The sequence below is a fragment of the Anomaloglossus baeobatrachus genome, chromosome 10 (genome assembly GCF_048569485.1).
Source record: "Anomaloglossus baeobatrachus isolate aAnoBae1 chromosome 10, aAnoBae1.hap1, whole genome shotgun sequence".
In the NCBI taxonomy this organism is placed as follows: Eukaryota; Metazoa; Chordata; class Amphibia; order Anura; family Aromobatidae; genus Anomaloglossus; species Anomaloglossus baeobatrachus.
This window is the reverse complement of record NC_134362.1, coordinates 78,246,315-78,263,573: the sequence shown is the minus strand read 5'-3', so window position 1 is coordinate 78,263,573 and position 17,259 is coordinate 78,246,315. Positions and strand designations below refer to the sequence as shown.

Sequence of the window (17,259 nt, the reverse complement as noted above, 5' to 3'; positions counted from 1 at the left end):
CATTCTTTTTTCACACATTTTTTAAGGATTGACCAAAGGCTCTCAGAAAAATACTGAAGTACCAAACTTTGTGAAAAACAAAATTTGTGTCAAGATTTGTTTCAGGTTAGATGCACTGAATAATAAGAATATTGCAAAGGTGTACATTTATAGACAGTAATAGGTGCAGCTCTATTGTACAAGAACACAGTCCAGATGACAGGTCTTCTTCACAGTTCACACCAGCTAAATAAATGATTATTTCTAGGGAAAACCCTGTAAGATTACTATGGAAGCTTTTGTGACTAAAGATAATGTAAACTATAAGAAGTAATTCTCCTTGAAGACTTAAATTGTTAGTGGCGTCTGAGTACATCAACAAGATCTATTTCTACAGGCTACACCATTAGGCACCTGACAGATGTCTCCAAGTGAATGGGCCTAGTTAATGTACTGCAGGAGGACTGCACATATATAACATTGATTACCTCTGGAATATGGTGACTGAGGCAGTAGCGTTTATTGCAGTGTATGCAGAAATCTCCCACTGTTACAACGCTGGACTTGCATTTCGCAAAACCACAAGTGTTGTCAGCTTTTACTGTAGCCGCAATTAGTGCATCAAAGTCGTCCGTTCCCAGGTTCTCTGCATCTGGTTTTATATCATTTTTACCTGTAACAGGAAAAAAGGCTTCTACAAAGAGAAAAAGATAAAGAAAGAGGTAAATGATAAGTGACAGTTAACAAGGGAGAACCATTCCATCATCCTCACAGGGCAAGAGCCAGCCTTATTAAACCTCTGCTTCATCATTTAAAGGGGTTGTTCACTATTGGACAACCTGTTCTTCAAGGGGTTATCCATGAGAGTACCTCCTTCCCTGCTACACCTCGTGGATGGCACCTTACCAGCATTGTCTGGGCTGCTCTATATTGGTGACTTGATAGCTCTGCTTTTGGGGATTGATATTTGGACTCTTCATGTATTTATCTTGTCCATCAGGCCTCCTGATGAACCGTGTATAACGGAGAAACGCGTCGAGGCATGAGGCGTGCAACTGTGATCCTCTTCTAAGCTGCTGTAAAGTTTTCCAGAGAACTTGTACTTGGTAATGGGGACAGAACCTCTGTCTGAACTTACTCACCATTTCCATCCATGGCCATTTTCCTCTGTGAATATACATTATCATGAAGGACATTCCTTAATCTGGAAGCTAAGTATTGATGCTGAAGGATTCTTCTACATATTTCCTATTGGAGAAATTGACTATCCTTTTTATAAGCTGCTTTATATCTGTGATTCCCCTCCCTGGTCCCCTTCCCTCCCACCCTATCCCCCCTTGGGTGTGTGTTAGGAAGGGTTAGCTGCTGAGTTGGGCGTATTGCCTCCATGGTTAGATAGACCAAACTGGGTAAAGGGATTAAAGCACCTTGTATTACCAGGGACGACTACTACTCCTTTGGTTTACATGGCCAGTATGGCAATTTTTTGTACGTTGTTATTTTTGTATCTTGATTTTATGTAAAATGAATAAACTTTGTATATTTTATGGGAATCACTTTGGTTTATATATATTAACTATTCCCTATTATGGCTATCAATATTAATTCTCCCGATGTTCACTATTGAAGTACCTCTGATTCAAGGGGTTATCCACTACTAGGACAACCCCTTCTGATTTCACGTTTTCCCCAGGTAAAATAATAAACCCTATACTCACCTCCTGTACTGGCGTTGTTCCAGCGGTACCGCAGATTGTGTTCCCAGGGCTCACATGATGTCGTGACGTTACTTGAGCCCAATGTCCAATCAGCGCAAGCTTCAGTCTTTCCGCCTTTGGACCAAACGAGTTAATCAACAGGAAGTGAGCGCTGCGGCTGCTGCTCACTTCCTGTTGATTGCTCATATCATAGTATCATAGATTTTAAGGTTGAAGGGAGACTCTAAGTTCATCTAGTTCAACCCATAGCCTAACATGTTGATCCAGAGGAAGGCAAAAAAAACAATGTGGCAAACAAGCGCCAATGGGGAAAAAAATTCCTTCCTTACTCCACATACGGCAATCAGACTAGTTCCCTGGATCAACACCCTGTCATAAAATCTAATATACTTAACTGGTAATATTACATTTTTCAAGAAAGGCGTCCAGGCTCTGCTTAACCCCTTAAGGACGAAGCCAGTTTTGTACTTAATGCCCAGGCCACTTTTTGTAATTTTGACCAGTGTCACTTTATAAGGTTATAACTCTGGAACGCTTCAATGGATCCCGGTGATTCTGAGATTGTTTTTTCGTGACATATTGGACTTCATGTTAGAGGTAAATTTAGGATGATATTTTTTTATTTTATTTGTGAAAAAATCTGAAATTTGAGAAAAATTTTTTAAAATTTTGCAATTTTCAAACTTTTAATTTTTATACCCATAAACCAGAGAGTTATGTCACACAAAATAGTTAATAAATAACATTTCCCACTTGTCTACTTTAGATCAGCGCAATTTTTGAAACAAATTTTTGTTTTGGGGTTAGGAAGTTAGAAGGGTTCAAAGTTCATCAGCAATTTCCCATTTTTTCAACAAAATTTACAAAACCATTTTTTTAGGGACCACGTCCCATTTGAAGTGACTTTGAGAGGCCTAGGTGAAAGAAAATACCCCAAAGTGACACCATTCTAAAAACTGCACCCCTCAAGGTACTCAAAACCACATCCAAAAAGTTAGTTTATTAACCCTTCAGGTGCTTCACAGGAACTAAAGTAATGTGGAATGAAAAAAAATAAAAATTAACATTTTACCTAAAAATGTTGCATTTCTCACTTTTTCAATAGGCAACAACAAAACGTGGACCCCACAGATTGTTATCCAATTTCTTGTGAGCGCAGGGATACCCCATAGCAGGGATACCCCATATGTGGCCAAAAACCTCTGTTTGGATAAATGGGAGGGCTTGGAATGGAAGGAGCACCATTTGAATTTTGGAAAAGTTGAAATAAATTGCTCGCACCACGTCACATTAGACAGGGCCTCTTGGGTACCTATACATCAGAAACCCCCCACAAGTGTCCCCATTTTGGAAACTGGACCCCTCAAGGATTTTATTCAGGAGTATAGTAAGCAATTTGAATCCACAGGTACTTCACAAAAATGTGGCTGCAGCAACAATATTCTCAATATTCTCACTTTTAGGCTATGTGGCCATGATCCAGCGACACGGCATCTAGTACACAGTGTCAGCCTTCCTGCAGAGATGTGAGTGTTGTCCACGGGAGAACGCAGCTGCCCATGCCCAGGATTTGGGTTCAGGCTGCTGTGGACTTTAGTTCTAATCTACCTGCAGAGAACACTCTTGTCTCCGCAGCATAAATTGACATGCTGAGGCTAGGGAAGCTGCACCACAGGTCGGTTTATGCTGCGGAGAAAAGAAGCACAGTAGGCATGAGATTTCTAAAAATCCTTCCACTGTGGTTCTACTGCACAACGCAGCGTTATGGATACAGGGAAAACACTCTGTGCCCAAAATGCTGCAAACCCTGATTGTGGGCACACAGCCTAAAATGCTACAGTGGATGAATGGATAGATGTCAAACATATATAACGTCTCACCCCCTGCACATTCTAAGCTGGCCCCCTTTAGTGCCTTTCATGTGGCACTAAAGGATGCCTAGCCTTGTATTTAGCCCAAAAAGAAAAAAAATAATTAAAATAAATGACGTGGAGTCCCCCCTATTTTTGATAGCCAGCTAGGGTAAAGCAGACAGCTGTAGCCTGCAAACCACAGCTGACAGCTTCATCTTGTCTGGTGATCAATTTGGAGGGCTCCCCAAGCTGTTTTTTTTTTTAATTATTTATAAATAAATAATTAAAAAAACAAACAAACCTGGGGTCCCCCCACATTAGATCACCAGCCAAGGTGAAGCTGACAGCTGGGGTGTGGTATTCTCAGGGTGGGAAGAGCCATGGTTATTGGACTCTTCCCAGCCTAAAAATAGCAGGCTTCAGCCGCCCCAGAAGTGGCGCATCCATTAGATGTGCCAATCCTGGCGCTTCACCCCAACTCATCCCGTTGCCCTGGTGCGGTGGCAAACGGGGTAATAAATGGGGTTGATACCAGATGTGTAATGTCACCTGGCATCCAGCCCAGCAATTAGTGATGTCACGGCGTCTATCTGATACCAGACATAACTAATTGACAGTAATAAAAAAAAAAAATTGACAACAAAAAAAAAATTTATTTGAAAAAACACTCCCCAAAATATTCCCTCTTTCACCAATTTATTGAAAAGAAAAAAAAAAATCGAGTCCCTGTAATCCATTGTGAAAGTCCCACGGCGATTCTGGACCTTCTAGAATATGGGGGGCACGTTCAGGGAACGTATCCCCCATTTTCTAGGAGTGCAGACCCTCCATTTGAGGAGAGTGGGTCCAAAGAATTTGCACCCACCCTCCCCGTGTCACGGCTGCAGTGTGCCGAGCAGCAGCAGCCAGCATCTCTGAACACAGGAAGCTGAGCTGTCAGCTGCTCTGCACGTGTGACCAGCGTCTGCTGTGGAGGAGGGGGCCGCGGGGGATCAGCGCTCCAACAGGTACGGGGGACACCGGGGGGAAATAGGGAGTGACATGGCAGAACCTGGGGAGCAGTTTTCTGTCGCATGTGTCATAGCACATGCGACAGAAACCAGAGAAAAAGGGTAAATGCGTCCGGCGCGCTGCTGTGCGCGCTGGTGTGCGCGCGGCCATCTTGGATTTACGGGAGGGGGGGTCAGGGGGGATAGGGGGGGACACTTTGGCGACACCGGGGGACCGGGGAGGAGATTTATCTCGCTTCTGACATGTTTGTTTATGCCATATGGGAGATAAATCATTTTTTACCGGCGCTACCATTTACTGTAACCTAATCATCGGTATACGGTGTATACCGGTCATCAGGTGAGCGGGCACCGGAAAAACCGGCCTGAATCATGATCTCCAGGGTCTCAGCTAACCCTGGCAGCTGAGACCCCGGAAATTTTGCGACTCTGGGGGGGCGCTAGAACCTTTTTTCCGACCGCCGTTAAAAAGCGGCGGATCGGAAGAAGTACCCTAATTTGTCGCCGTTAAAAGGCGTATCGGCGGTCGTTAAGGGGTTAAATGTTAGTAGTGAATCACTCATTACAACATCATGCGGCAGAGAGTTCCATAGTCTCACTGCTCGTACAGTAAAGAATCCTCGTCTGTGATTATGATTAAACCTTCTTTCCTCAAGACGTAGCGGATGCCCCCGTGTTCCAGTCGCAGGCCTAGGTGTAAAGTGATCTTTGGAAAGGTCTCTGTACTGTCCCCTCATATGTTTATACATTGTGATTAGATCCCCCCTAAGCCTTTGTTTTTCCAAACTAAATAACCCCAAGTTTAATAACCTGTTTTGGTATTGCAGCCCACCCATTCCTCTAATAATCTTGGTGGCTCTTCTCTGCACCCTCTCCAGTTCAGCTATGTCCTTCTTATATATCGGTGACCAGAATTGTACACAATATTCTAAGTGCGGTCGCACTAGTGACTTGTACAGAGGTAGAACTATATTTTATTCATGAACACTTATACCTCTTTTAATATATTCCATTATTTTATTAGCCCTGGCAGCAGCTGCCTGACACTGTCCACTAAAGTGAAGTTTACCATCCACCCATACACCCAAGTCTTTTTCTGTGTCTGTTTTACCCAGTGTTCTACAATTAAGTACATTTGGTACATTAAGTACATTTGGTCTGAAGGCGGCGAGAGAGAAGCCGGTGTTGATTGGAGGCAGAACTCGCGTGATGTTTTCACAACATCACGCGAATCCCAGGAACACGAACCGCGGCACCACTGGAACAGTGCTGGTAAAGAAGGGGAGTATAGGCTTTATTATTTTACCTGGGGAAAACGTGTGGAATCAGAAGGGGTTGTCCTAGTAGTAGAGAACCCCTTTAATGCTATAGTCCCCACTAAAAAAATAAAAACATATATTTATGCAGTTCCAGGACTGGCGTTGTTCCAGTGATGTTGACACTGTGTTTCCCATCACTCATGTGACATAGTTATGTTATGCGGGCACTGCAGCCTAACAGCGGTCAACGATTGTCTGCAACCTTCACAGTTTCACTACCTGGAGTGCTGTCTGATGGAACACTGCAGCCCATAAGTGGCACCAAGAGCTAAAGCGCCAACATTGCTGCAACCAAGAGGAAATAGAGCCGTTATGGAAGGGTTTTCCAGTAGTGGACAATGGATAGTTCATCAGGGGTTATATGGGATGGAAAATAAAACTAATAAAAAAAGTGTCTGTGTTAGATATTGGTTAGTGGTGAGCGGCCCCGGTGATTTACTGAGCAGGAATTTCTGGCTATTTCCAGAAACTAGAGACCAACAGTAATGGGATGAATGATTATTACTTATTTTATTTTTTCTTTAAGTTTAAGTTTGAGTCCTTTAAAAAATTGTTTTTATTCAACGGAATGCCCTTTATCTGAACCCCAGGGGTCACATGGCATATGGGGGGGGCTTCTCAATTTTGGCAACTTGTTAACTCTACAATGATTGTCTGGGTTTTTCCTTTTTTCCCCAGAAAACTATCTTGCTGATAAAAGAAAATATAAGGTAAATGAGCAGAATCTGAAATAAACAATATTAGAGAATTGTATGATTTTACCATTTTATACAAACCTAAGAAAAAAATTGAAAAGCCAACCACATTAAATTAGAATTTGGTAAAAACTATAAACTCCTTTGTAGGTCATTTAAGTGACAGTGAGATTGTGAATTTCTATATTACCAGGATGAAAGTTACTTACTTTTAGAATCTGCTTTCTTCTTTTCTGCGACCTCTTTCTTCTTTTTTTCTTCAAGTTTTGATTTCTCCCGCTGGATCCTTTCCGCATGTAAGAGCTTCAGGTCGGCGTTGCTGGAGGAGACACACCGGCTGACCTCTTTTTGCTTTACTTTTTGTTCCACTGTCTGCGATTGTAAATGTTTCTGAATGTTGGAGTCATTTGTTGTCTGAGATTCGAAAACAGTTGAAATTGCTTTGGCTTTAGTGAGAGAAATACATCTATTTCGGCCCTCTCCAGCGCTTACATGTTGCAGCCCATATTCTTCAGCGATCTGATGGACCAGTAATCGATCATGAGAAGTTAGCGCTGGAGGGAACATTAACTGAGTCTTATTATTATCTTCCAAAAAGTCTAGAATGGTCTTCCTCAGACTGTCCTTACTAGAAGTTTCTTCGGATTGTCCATCTAAATTTATATCCGTCTTTTTCTTCCCAATGGGGTTGGGCAATTTTGCCTTCCCATTCCCTTTTGGAAGACTCTCAGCAGTACTGCTGGGCTTTTGGCTCCCCGTTTTTGGAGCAGAAGTCTTTTTTGACTTAGTTATACCTCCTGTTTTAACATTTGCTTCAGACTTACAAGAACCTTCACCGTCATGGGAATACTTCGCTGGGATGATATCATCAAGGTACTCAAAGGCAGTTCGGACTTCTCCATGTTCAGTGAAGTAAGTCACCAAATCCTTGAGAAATTTGTTGTTCTGAACAGTGTGAGAATCACAGATGACAGCCACGTGACGGCGGGCGCGGGTAACAGCTACATTTATCCGTCTTTCTTCAGCCAAAAATCCTACTTCACCTGAATGGAAACAAATCATTTGTAAAATTAAATGTGGGATTGTCCTGTAATGTAAAGAAGTTTATCAAAAAGGGAACCAGTCACCAGATTTGGGACCTATAAGCTGCAGCTACCACCAGTGGGCTCTTATATACATCATTCTAACATGCTGTGTATAAGAGCCCAGGCCGCTGTGTAGAATGTAAAAATCACTTTACAATACTCACCTAAGGGATGAGGCGGTGCAGACTGGTCGGATGGGTGTCTCCGTTCTCCGGCACTGGCGCCTCCTCTATCAGCCATCTTTGTTATCCTTCTTCTGAAGCCTGCGTGCATGACGTGTCCTAAGTCATCCACACTAGCCGGCATTGAGATCCTGCGCAAGCGCACTTTGATTTGCCCTGAGCAGGGGAGATCAAAGTATTGTAGTGCGCCTGCGCATGACTTCATTGCCGGCTTGTGTACATGACGTAGGATGCGTCATGCACCCAGGCTTCGGAAGAAGGAAGACAAAGATGGCCGAAAGAGGAGGTGCCGGTACTGCAGACAATCATCCAACCAGTCTGCACCGCACCGCCTTTTAGGTGAGTATTATAAAGTGAGTTTTACGTTATGCAGATTGGCCTGAACTCTTATATATGGTATGCTAGAATACTGTATATAAGAGCCTACTGGTGGTGGCCACAGTTTATAGTCGACAAATCCGGTGACAGGTTCCCTTTAAGTGGAAAAAACAAAATAAAAATCACCAATCTCTTCCCATTCCAGATTTAATGCTTCCCAATTCTCACTCTGCTTGGGCACAACATCAAGTCACAAGACCACTGCAGACAATCAGCGTGCAATTGACAGGGTGAGTATGACTTCTTTTTCATTTACAATTTAAAGGGGTTTTCCCCCAAAGTTCATTTTAATCAATAGATCTTAGAATAATAATAAGATCCACGCTTGGATGTGTTTAAAAAATGTTCCCGTGCTGAGATAATCTTATATACAGTATGTGCTGTGTAATGGCCATGTCTGACCATACTGGTGCATGGTCTGATCATACCACATTTCCTGGGTAGGGTGAAAGTAAAAGAATATAAAGACATTGCAAAATGGGATCACAGCTGCTAGTTCTGTGAGGTAAAACATATTTACAAACAGACAGGAAATGTTTTACCTCACAGAAAGCAGAAGCTGGAATCCCATACTGTCATGTCTATATAATCTCTTTTGCATGTTCAGACCATGTTACTGCACGGTCAGACACAGGGACATGGTTTGATCATACCACAGCTCCTGGGTCAGGGAGGATGCAAGAGAGTATAAAGACATTACAGCAGAGGATCACAGCTGATTCTTTCATTGAGGTAAAACATTTTTAAAAAACAGGCAGATAAATGCTTTACCTCACAGAAAGAATCAGCTATAACTCCATGCTGTAATGTCTGTATACTCTCTTTTGTGTCCTCCCCTGTCCAGGAGATGTGGTATAATCAGACCACGTCCCTGTACGGTCAGACACGGCCATTACACAGTACATAGCAGGGACACACAAATAAGATTATCTCAGCCCAGAACATTTTTTTATAACACATCCAATTGTGGAAATTATTATTATTCCAAGATCTACTGATTAAAATGAATTTTAAAATGAACTTTATTTGTGGGAAACCCCTTTAAGCTGTTATCAGATTATTTTTATGGAGGAAAAACTCCTAAAAAGAATGTTTTACCTGTTATTCAAAAGTAAATTACATGCGAATGCACTGTGCGAATAAGAACCAACCGGCAGGTACAAGTCAAATCTGATTTTGACGTCAGTATTTTTGGTTAGTATTTTACTAGTGGCTGTAAAACACAGTAGTGAACAACCTTAAGGCTATCTGCGCACAGGGCGTTTTTCGGGTGCGTTTTTCGGCTCAAAACTGCATGACTTCGCTTCCCCAGCAAAGTTTATGAGTTTTCATTTTTGCTGTCCGCACACAACTTTTTTTTTAAGCTGCGTATTTGAGCTTAAAAAAAAAATAAAATGGACATGTCAATTCTTTCCTGCATTTTCCCCCCGTGCAATGCATTAGAAAAACGCAGAGATCAAAAACGCAGCAAAATGCAGCCAAAAACGCAACAAATCGTGGTAAAAACGTATGCGTTTTTACTGATGCGTTTTTTGCACATTTTTACCGCGGGTGCGGTTTTTATGAGTTTTTAGCGGCCAAAAACGCACAAAAACGTAGCGTCAAAAAAACACAGCATGCGCACATAGCCTAAAAGTTTTTCTCTCTGTAGGTCCCAGTCCTGATTTTCTACTCCTTAAGACAGGCGGCGGTCCTGGTGCTGTCTGTGTGCACCACAAGGAGAGCGAATGGACCCACGAAGTCAGTGATGATCGTTGCTACTCCACATAGTCTTGCGGAGAATATGATGCCGAGAACATACTAAAGATTGTTCTGTGCCTGGTCGGCTGCTGTCTAAACAAGCCATTTAAAGGACCACTGGTCGGCTGCTCAATGGCCACGATCATACTGAGTAAACCATATAAACCCTATAAAGCCTATACCCAGTCCTATAAAAAAAAAAAACTGAGAGACATACTGTGTTATGGGGCTGGAGTTACAGCTCCGATGGGGACAGTCACACAGATTTCCGAGGAATCTAAGCTTGCTTGGTACAGAATGCGCTCTTATCACTATTGTATATGTTGCATGCCATAGTGTCTCTTAACATAGTATTACTGCAGGGCAACCAGACACGTTGATGAGTGTTAATTAGCAAGTGATTATATTTGTCACATACTAATTAACAAAACGAGTAGCCACCGGGTCAAAATGCTGATTGCTCCAAGGCCAGTGTAGCCGACATCTGCAGAGGTGTTCCTATGACCATGTCAGGATTGCTCCATATTACACAAAAACTTAATCTAATATTATGTTCTCATGGTAATTCTCGGTAATTAATACATATTACACTACAGAATGACTGCAAATTGGTCCAGTCTTCCACAACTATAAAATAGAATTTGTAATTTGCAACAGTCATGTAAAAAATATACAGCGCCATTAAAAAGTATTCATACCGCGTGATCTTTTCCACATTGTTTCATGTTACACCCACCAATTTAACAGTATTTTATTGAAATTTTAAGTGATTTATCAACACAAAGTAGCAAACATGTGGGAAGTATAAAGGAAACAATACAGGGTTTTCTAAATATTTTTTAAAAAATGAATTTGAAAATTGTGATGTGCATTTGTATTCAGCCCTCTGTAGTCTGATACCACTAAATAAAACTCTGAGTGAACAGTTGCCTCCAGAAGTTACCTAATTAGTAAATTCAGTCCACATATGTGTAATTCATTCTCAGTATAACTACAACTGCTCTGTGAAGGTCTCAGAGGTTTGTTTGAGAATAATGGGGATCAAAAAACATCAAAACCAAGGAACACACCAGACAGGTCAGGGATAAAGTTGTGAAGATGAGTAAAGCAGGGTATGATTATAAAAAGTAGCCCACGCTCTGAACATCTCACAGAGCACTGTTCAGTCCATCATCCAAAAATGGAAGAAGTATGGCACAACTTCAAACCTACCAAGACATGGCCGTCCACCTAAACTGACACATCCCAAGGAAGAAGAGCACCAATTAGAGAAGCAGCGAAAAGGCCCATGGTCACTCTACAGAGATCACAGCTCATGTCAAAGAATATGTCTCCAGGACAACTATTGGTTGTATACTTCATAAATATGGCCTTTATGGGACAGTGGCAAGAAGAAAGACATTCTTGAAAGCAAGTCATAAAAAGTCCCATTTGCAGTTTTCAAAAAGCCATTTAGATGACACAGCTAGGATGTGGAAGAAGGGGCTTTGATCAGATGAGACCACAGGATAACGTTTTGGGCAAAATGCTATGTGTGGCAGAAAACTAACACTGCAAATCATCCTGAAAACACCATTGCTACCATCACATATGGTGGTGGCAGCATCATGCTGTGGGGAGGCTTTTCTTCAGCAGGGGCAGAAAATCTGGTTAAATTTGTCATAATATGACCCCAATCACTTGTATTGCACTGCAATGTAGCAATGACACCTAAAGAACTTTGGCTGTGACGCCTGACATGTGGCCAAAGTTCACTTGCCACATTGCAGTGAGGGTACTGCAATGACACCTAGTGAAGTTTGGTGGAACCAAGGTGGCCGTGTAGCCCCTAAGACCATTTTCAAAAATGCTTACTTTTTATTTTAAATACCATTGAGCAAAAAATAAATAAATAATGGTTGTTAATAAGTTAATGTATACTTTAAAGGGAATCTGTCACCACTTTGACCTTTTTAAACTGTTAATAAGGGCAAACAGGTTATAGAGTGCTGAAAAATGTCATGCCTGTCTGTCTCATATCAGATGCCTCGTTGCTAAAATATCAGCTTTTCTTGCTTTATGTAAATGAGCTCTTCCAGGCTATGGGGTGGACGCTGCCTGAAAGATAACTCCGCCTCCAGAGATTATTTTAAATAAAAGGGGTGTTACCTGTGTGATGGCCGCTCTCTGCTCTCACTGCAGAGCTGTGTGTGATTATAACTGACACATCTGCAGGCTCCTCTCAGCTTCATCTCCATCTCACTGGCAGACAGTGCTGCAACTCGTTGCAATACAGCAGAGCTGAGAGAGCTGCAAGAAATGAGTTTGCAAGAAGTCACATTTTATTTATCCTGTTCTGTATCAGTCATTGTCTCACACTGTTAACGCCCCTTTTATTTAAAATAATCTTTGGAGGCGGAGTTATCTTTCAGGCAGCATCCGCCCCACAGCCTGGAAGAACTCATTATATAAAATGTGATAAAAGAGGAGTTTTCTCCAACAAGACATCTGGTATGAGACATAAAAATATGGATTATTTCAGCATTCTATAATCTGTCTGCCCATATTAACAGTTTAAAAAGGTCAAAGTGGTGACACATTCCCTTTAAGAGAATTGCTTTTGACTTCTGGAAATCTGATCCATGGTTTAAAACATTTGTTGAATGAGTCAAAAAGTATTTACACTACTCAAAGTCTAATGACTGTCTTAAAAAAAAAAACCAAAAGCAATGGTACAATACATTGAGATGCTGCAGAATTGCTTGACTGTAGTAAAACCTGTCCCATATAAGACCGGCTTTAGTCCGTTATGTTCCAATCACTGACCTTTGGCGTTGGATCTGACAAAGGATAATATAACGGCTTCTTTCTCTCTTCCTTGAAAGCCATCCACAGATTTAATTTCCAGGTCTGGATGTCTCTGCCGGAGACACTGTCTGAGCAAATCCACCTGGAAACACGACATGGGAATATGTCATTCTATACAATAAACAGAAAAATGTACCCTTCCATGTACTCGGACGTCCCCCATACATACATCCCCGGCTTTACTAGTAGTCAGCACATTCATTTCCCATGTCAGTAAGATCTGATCTTACAGATCAGGACACACAGGAGATAAAGACATGGCTGTGGGTGCGGACACCATAAGGGCCCCTGGGGACATGCCTGCTCACCTGAAGATTGTACGGTGCTATGACCGCAATATCATGGGCTTTCACACCAGCGCTGGTCAGAGCCTGGACGTGTAAATCCACCAGACGTACCTCACCTGGTAGGAACAAAGGCAGCGCTAAGAAGATTTGCAAGTAAATGAAACCTCAGAATTTTGCTAAATGTCCATTATACTACATCTCCCGCCAGAGAAGGGGCAAAATAATTCATTTTTATCATGTAAAAGGCGAAATGTTTTGAATGAGAAATTCTAATATCCTTCAGAATGGAGTTTAAATTACGCACAAAATACTGGTGGATCGACCAGTATAGACATCAGTTTTCCATCAGGAGATTGTACGTTGCACCTCGTTACACCTCGTTATATTTTATTTATAAGGGACATAGTAACAGGACCACAAAGTGTATTGGAAATAGGAATGTAAACAAAAAGACTGACGGCACTCACCAAACTGAAGTGTGAACAGGTGCATAACTGAACATGACATAAAATACAAAAAAGACAGTTTGCACTCTGATAATGCTCAAGTATGAAACCTATGAATGTGTGAATATAGACCTGCATTACTGCTAAGGGAAATCTAAGAAAAATTAGATATTTAGCATATAGAAATGGCCATTTGTATATCTGCCCAGTTGCCATGTCATGGCATATATGCTAAATATCTCATTTTCTTAGATTTCCCTTAGCAGTAATGCATGTCTATATTCACACATTCATAGTTTTCATACTTTAGCATTATCAGTGTGCAAACTGTCTTTTTTTGTAATTTATGTCATGTTCAGTTATGCACCTGTTCACACTTTAGTTTGGTGAGTGACATTAGTCTTTCTGTCTATATGAAGAGGGTCATACCTTCTGACCGTGCACCCCTCCTCCACTTGCCACTAGTAATCTTATCCTATATAGCAGGTTCCTACTGGCCCATACACAGGAGGTTTTTTAACCCAGAGAGAGGCTTCAGCATAGCGTTAGGGACCCAGTTACGAGATATGCCGTGAAGTGGCAACTGGGCAGATATACAAATGGCCATTTCTATATGCTAAATATCTCATTTTTCTTAGATTTCCCTTAGCAGTAATGCAGGTCTATAGTCACACATTTATAGTTTTCATAGTTTAGCATTTCAGAGTACAAACTGTATTTTTTTGGAAATAGGAATGGTCTGAAACAATGTTCTGCTTATGCCGACTATAACTGCAGGAGGGTTCTAACCATACAGAAATGCCTCTAGGGAAATTTCCAATTCCTGTCCATCAAATTACAGGCTGTGTTCTGTCAATAAACTCCATGGTACAAAGTGCAATAAAACAGCCGGCATCTACACAAAGCTTAAAATCTGGATAACTCTCACAACTTAGTGGAGCATTGCAAATACTGACATTGTTTCAGAAAATTGCGGTTTCTGTTATTTGTTAAAAAAAATAGGACTTGACATGCAGCAGCCAATAAACATTGTATGTAGCTGTGGTGATCTACTCTACGTACTGTCTACATTTGGCTAACAGAAACTCAGTAGGACACCCACCAATCTTCTCTTGATGACCAACCTAAGGATAGTTAACAGGAATATGAAGAAAATACATATAAAAATTGAGATACTTAGCAAATAAAAAAAAACAGTTCTATGTGAGCCCAACAGCCAACAACAAGGTGTATTTCTTATGTTAGGTCCCTATCTTTTCTAAGGGCCGCTTTACACGCTACGACATCACTAGCAATTGCTAGCGATGTCGAGCGCGATAGCACCCGCTCCCGTCGTTGTAACGATATGTGGTAATCGCTGCCGTAGCGAACATTATCGCTACGGCAGCGTCACATGCACATACCTGTACAGTGACGTCGCTGTGACCGGGAAACCCCTCCTTTCTAAGGGGGGAGTTCATTCAGCGTCACAGTGACGTCACAGTAGAGTCACTGAACCGCCGCCCAATAGAAAAGGAGGGGAGGAGATGAGCGACCAGAACATGCCGCCCACCTCCTTCCTTCCTCCTTTTCTGGTGGCTGCAGGTAAGGAGATGTTTGTCGTTCCAGCGGCGTCACACATAGCGATGTGTGCTGCCGCAGGAACGACAAACAACATCGTTACTGCAGCAGCAACGATAATTGGGAAGGGACCCCCATGTCCCCGATGAGCGATTTTGAATATTTTTGCGACGATTCAAAAATCGCCCATAGGTGTCACACGCAACGACATCGCTAAAGCGGCCAGATGTGCGTCACAAATTCCATGACCCCAACGAGATCGCTTTAGCGATCTCATAACGTGTAAAGCTAACTTAATGCCTCTTTTGAGTTAAAAAACCCTCCAATTTATGCACAGGTAATGTTAATGTAACTTTGGAGTGGCAGAGAAAAAAATCAGGCACTCACCAGAGCTTGCTTGTGCAGGTTCCGATTTATTCAATCGTAGAGGTTACATGTGCATAAGGGCTGGTGGGGATATCCTCCTTATATTTAAGTGTTAATGTAACTGCTAATAAAGAATTAAAATTGCCTAAGGCTGAGGAGGAGTGCTCAATCAGAAGGCATGACCCCATAGTCTAAGGAAAAAGACTGATGGTACTTCCTAACAAGCAAATGTGAACTGATACATGATCTTGACATTGGCTGTTGGGCTTACATAAAACTAGCCTTCTTTGGATGCAAAGTATCTCAATTTTTATGTATTTTCTTGGCAGTAATGCATGTTTATATTCCTATATTCATTGTTAACATATTTTAGCATTTCAGAGAGCAACTTTCTGTTAATTTGTTATAATATATCTCATATTCATAATGTACCTGTTCACACTTGCATGTTGCGAAGTGCCATCAGTCTTTTTTCTTAGATTACAGGGTCATGCCTTCTGATTGAGCACTCCTGCTGTTCAGCCTTAGGCGATTTTAAGGCCAGCTTCTCACTTGCGAGTTTCTCGCAGTAGTGCAATGCGAGAAAATCTCACATTGCACTCGGACACGTTATTCAATGAATCAGCTCTCATCTGCGATTTTTTTCTCACTCCAAATTGGACTGAGAAAAAAAATTGCAGCATGCTGCTATTTGAGGAGTTTCTCGTGCGAGTCTCTCCAATGCAACTCTATGGGAGTGTGAAAAAAAAGGATGTCACACGGACCGGAACCAACACCATCTTAGTGACATCGGTTTTTCTAAATACATTTATCGCATGTGTCACAAAGCACTGGAAATGAGTGAGGTCTTATAATGTCGGTCACTCTCTCTGTCAGTCGGTCTCTCCCTCTCGGCTCTATTCTCTCTCTGTCGGTTGGTCTGTCGGTCGGTCTCTCTCTCTCTGTCCATGTCGGTCTATTCCTTTCCCCCCCTCATACTCACCGATCCCCGATCATCAGCGCGGCGCTGTACGGCGTTCACACTGCTCCGGCGGTTTCTCCTCTTTTGAAAAAGCCGGCCGCTCATTATTCAATCTCGTATTCCCTGCTTTACCCGCCGACCGGCGCCTATGATTGGTTGCAGTCAGACACGCCCCCAAGATGAGTGACAGCTGTCTCACTGCTACCAATCACAGCTGCCGGTGGGCGGGTCTCTATCATGCATTAAAATAAATAAATAAATAATTAAAAAAAAACAAAAAAAAACGGCATGTGGTTCCCCCCATTTTTTTCTTTTTATAATGTTTTATTAATTTTTTTAACAGACACGGAAAAAGTACATGGATGCATAGGTATGTCTCACAAGCATGTGAGCAATAACTGTAAACCAAAAATCGGTATACCTATCTTATTATCCACTCATTCAATAAAAACAGGGGATGTGACAAGACAAACAATACAAGACTAGACAGGGAAGTTTAAGGAAGGGGGGGGGGATGGAGTGGGGAGGGTGAATATATCAGGCTTCCATCAAGACCATACCTCACTATTATTCTTTATTGGCCCAATAAGTGTCCCAGAGTGACAAAACACTCTCAAAATGATCTACTGTATTATTTGACAAGGCAGACAGATACTCCATCCTTCTCACATCTTGGATCCGAGAATGGAGATCTGTAAGTGAGGGTGGATGGGCCGATCTCCAGTTACGGGCAATCAGACATCTAGCTGCTGTGGTCATGTGTAATAGTAACCGCTTCACTCTTTTCCCCAGCTGAACAAGTGGTATATTTAATAGATAGAATTTAGGATCCA

General features: G+C 41.9%; 1 protein-coding gene across 2 annotated transcripts in view; it reads right to left on the bottom strand.

The window, feature by feature from the left end:
* The window catches only part of IGHMBP2 (immunoglobulin mu DNA binding protein 2), a 112,956-nt gene that overhangs the window by 14,221 nt on the left and 81,476 nt on the right, over nucleotides 1-17,259 (bottom strand). The window contains exons 11-14 of one of the 2 annotated variants that reach the window (XM_075325328.1): nucleotides 13,115-13,209; nucleotides 12,765-12,888; nucleotides 6,784-7,617; nucleotides 468-670 (exon numbers count right to left, since the gene is read on the bottom strand). In XM_075325328.1, the coding sequence (XP_075181443.1) occupies nucleotides 468-670; nucleotides 6,784-7,617; nucleotides 12,765-12,888; nucleotides 13,115-13,209 (1,256 nt within the window). Of the gene's footprint in view, nucleotides 1-467; nucleotides 674-6,783; nucleotides 7,618-12,764; nucleotides 12,889-13,114; nucleotides 13,210-17,259 lie in introns of both variants that reach the window. The other variant, XM_075325327.1, reaches the window with a different exon arrangement.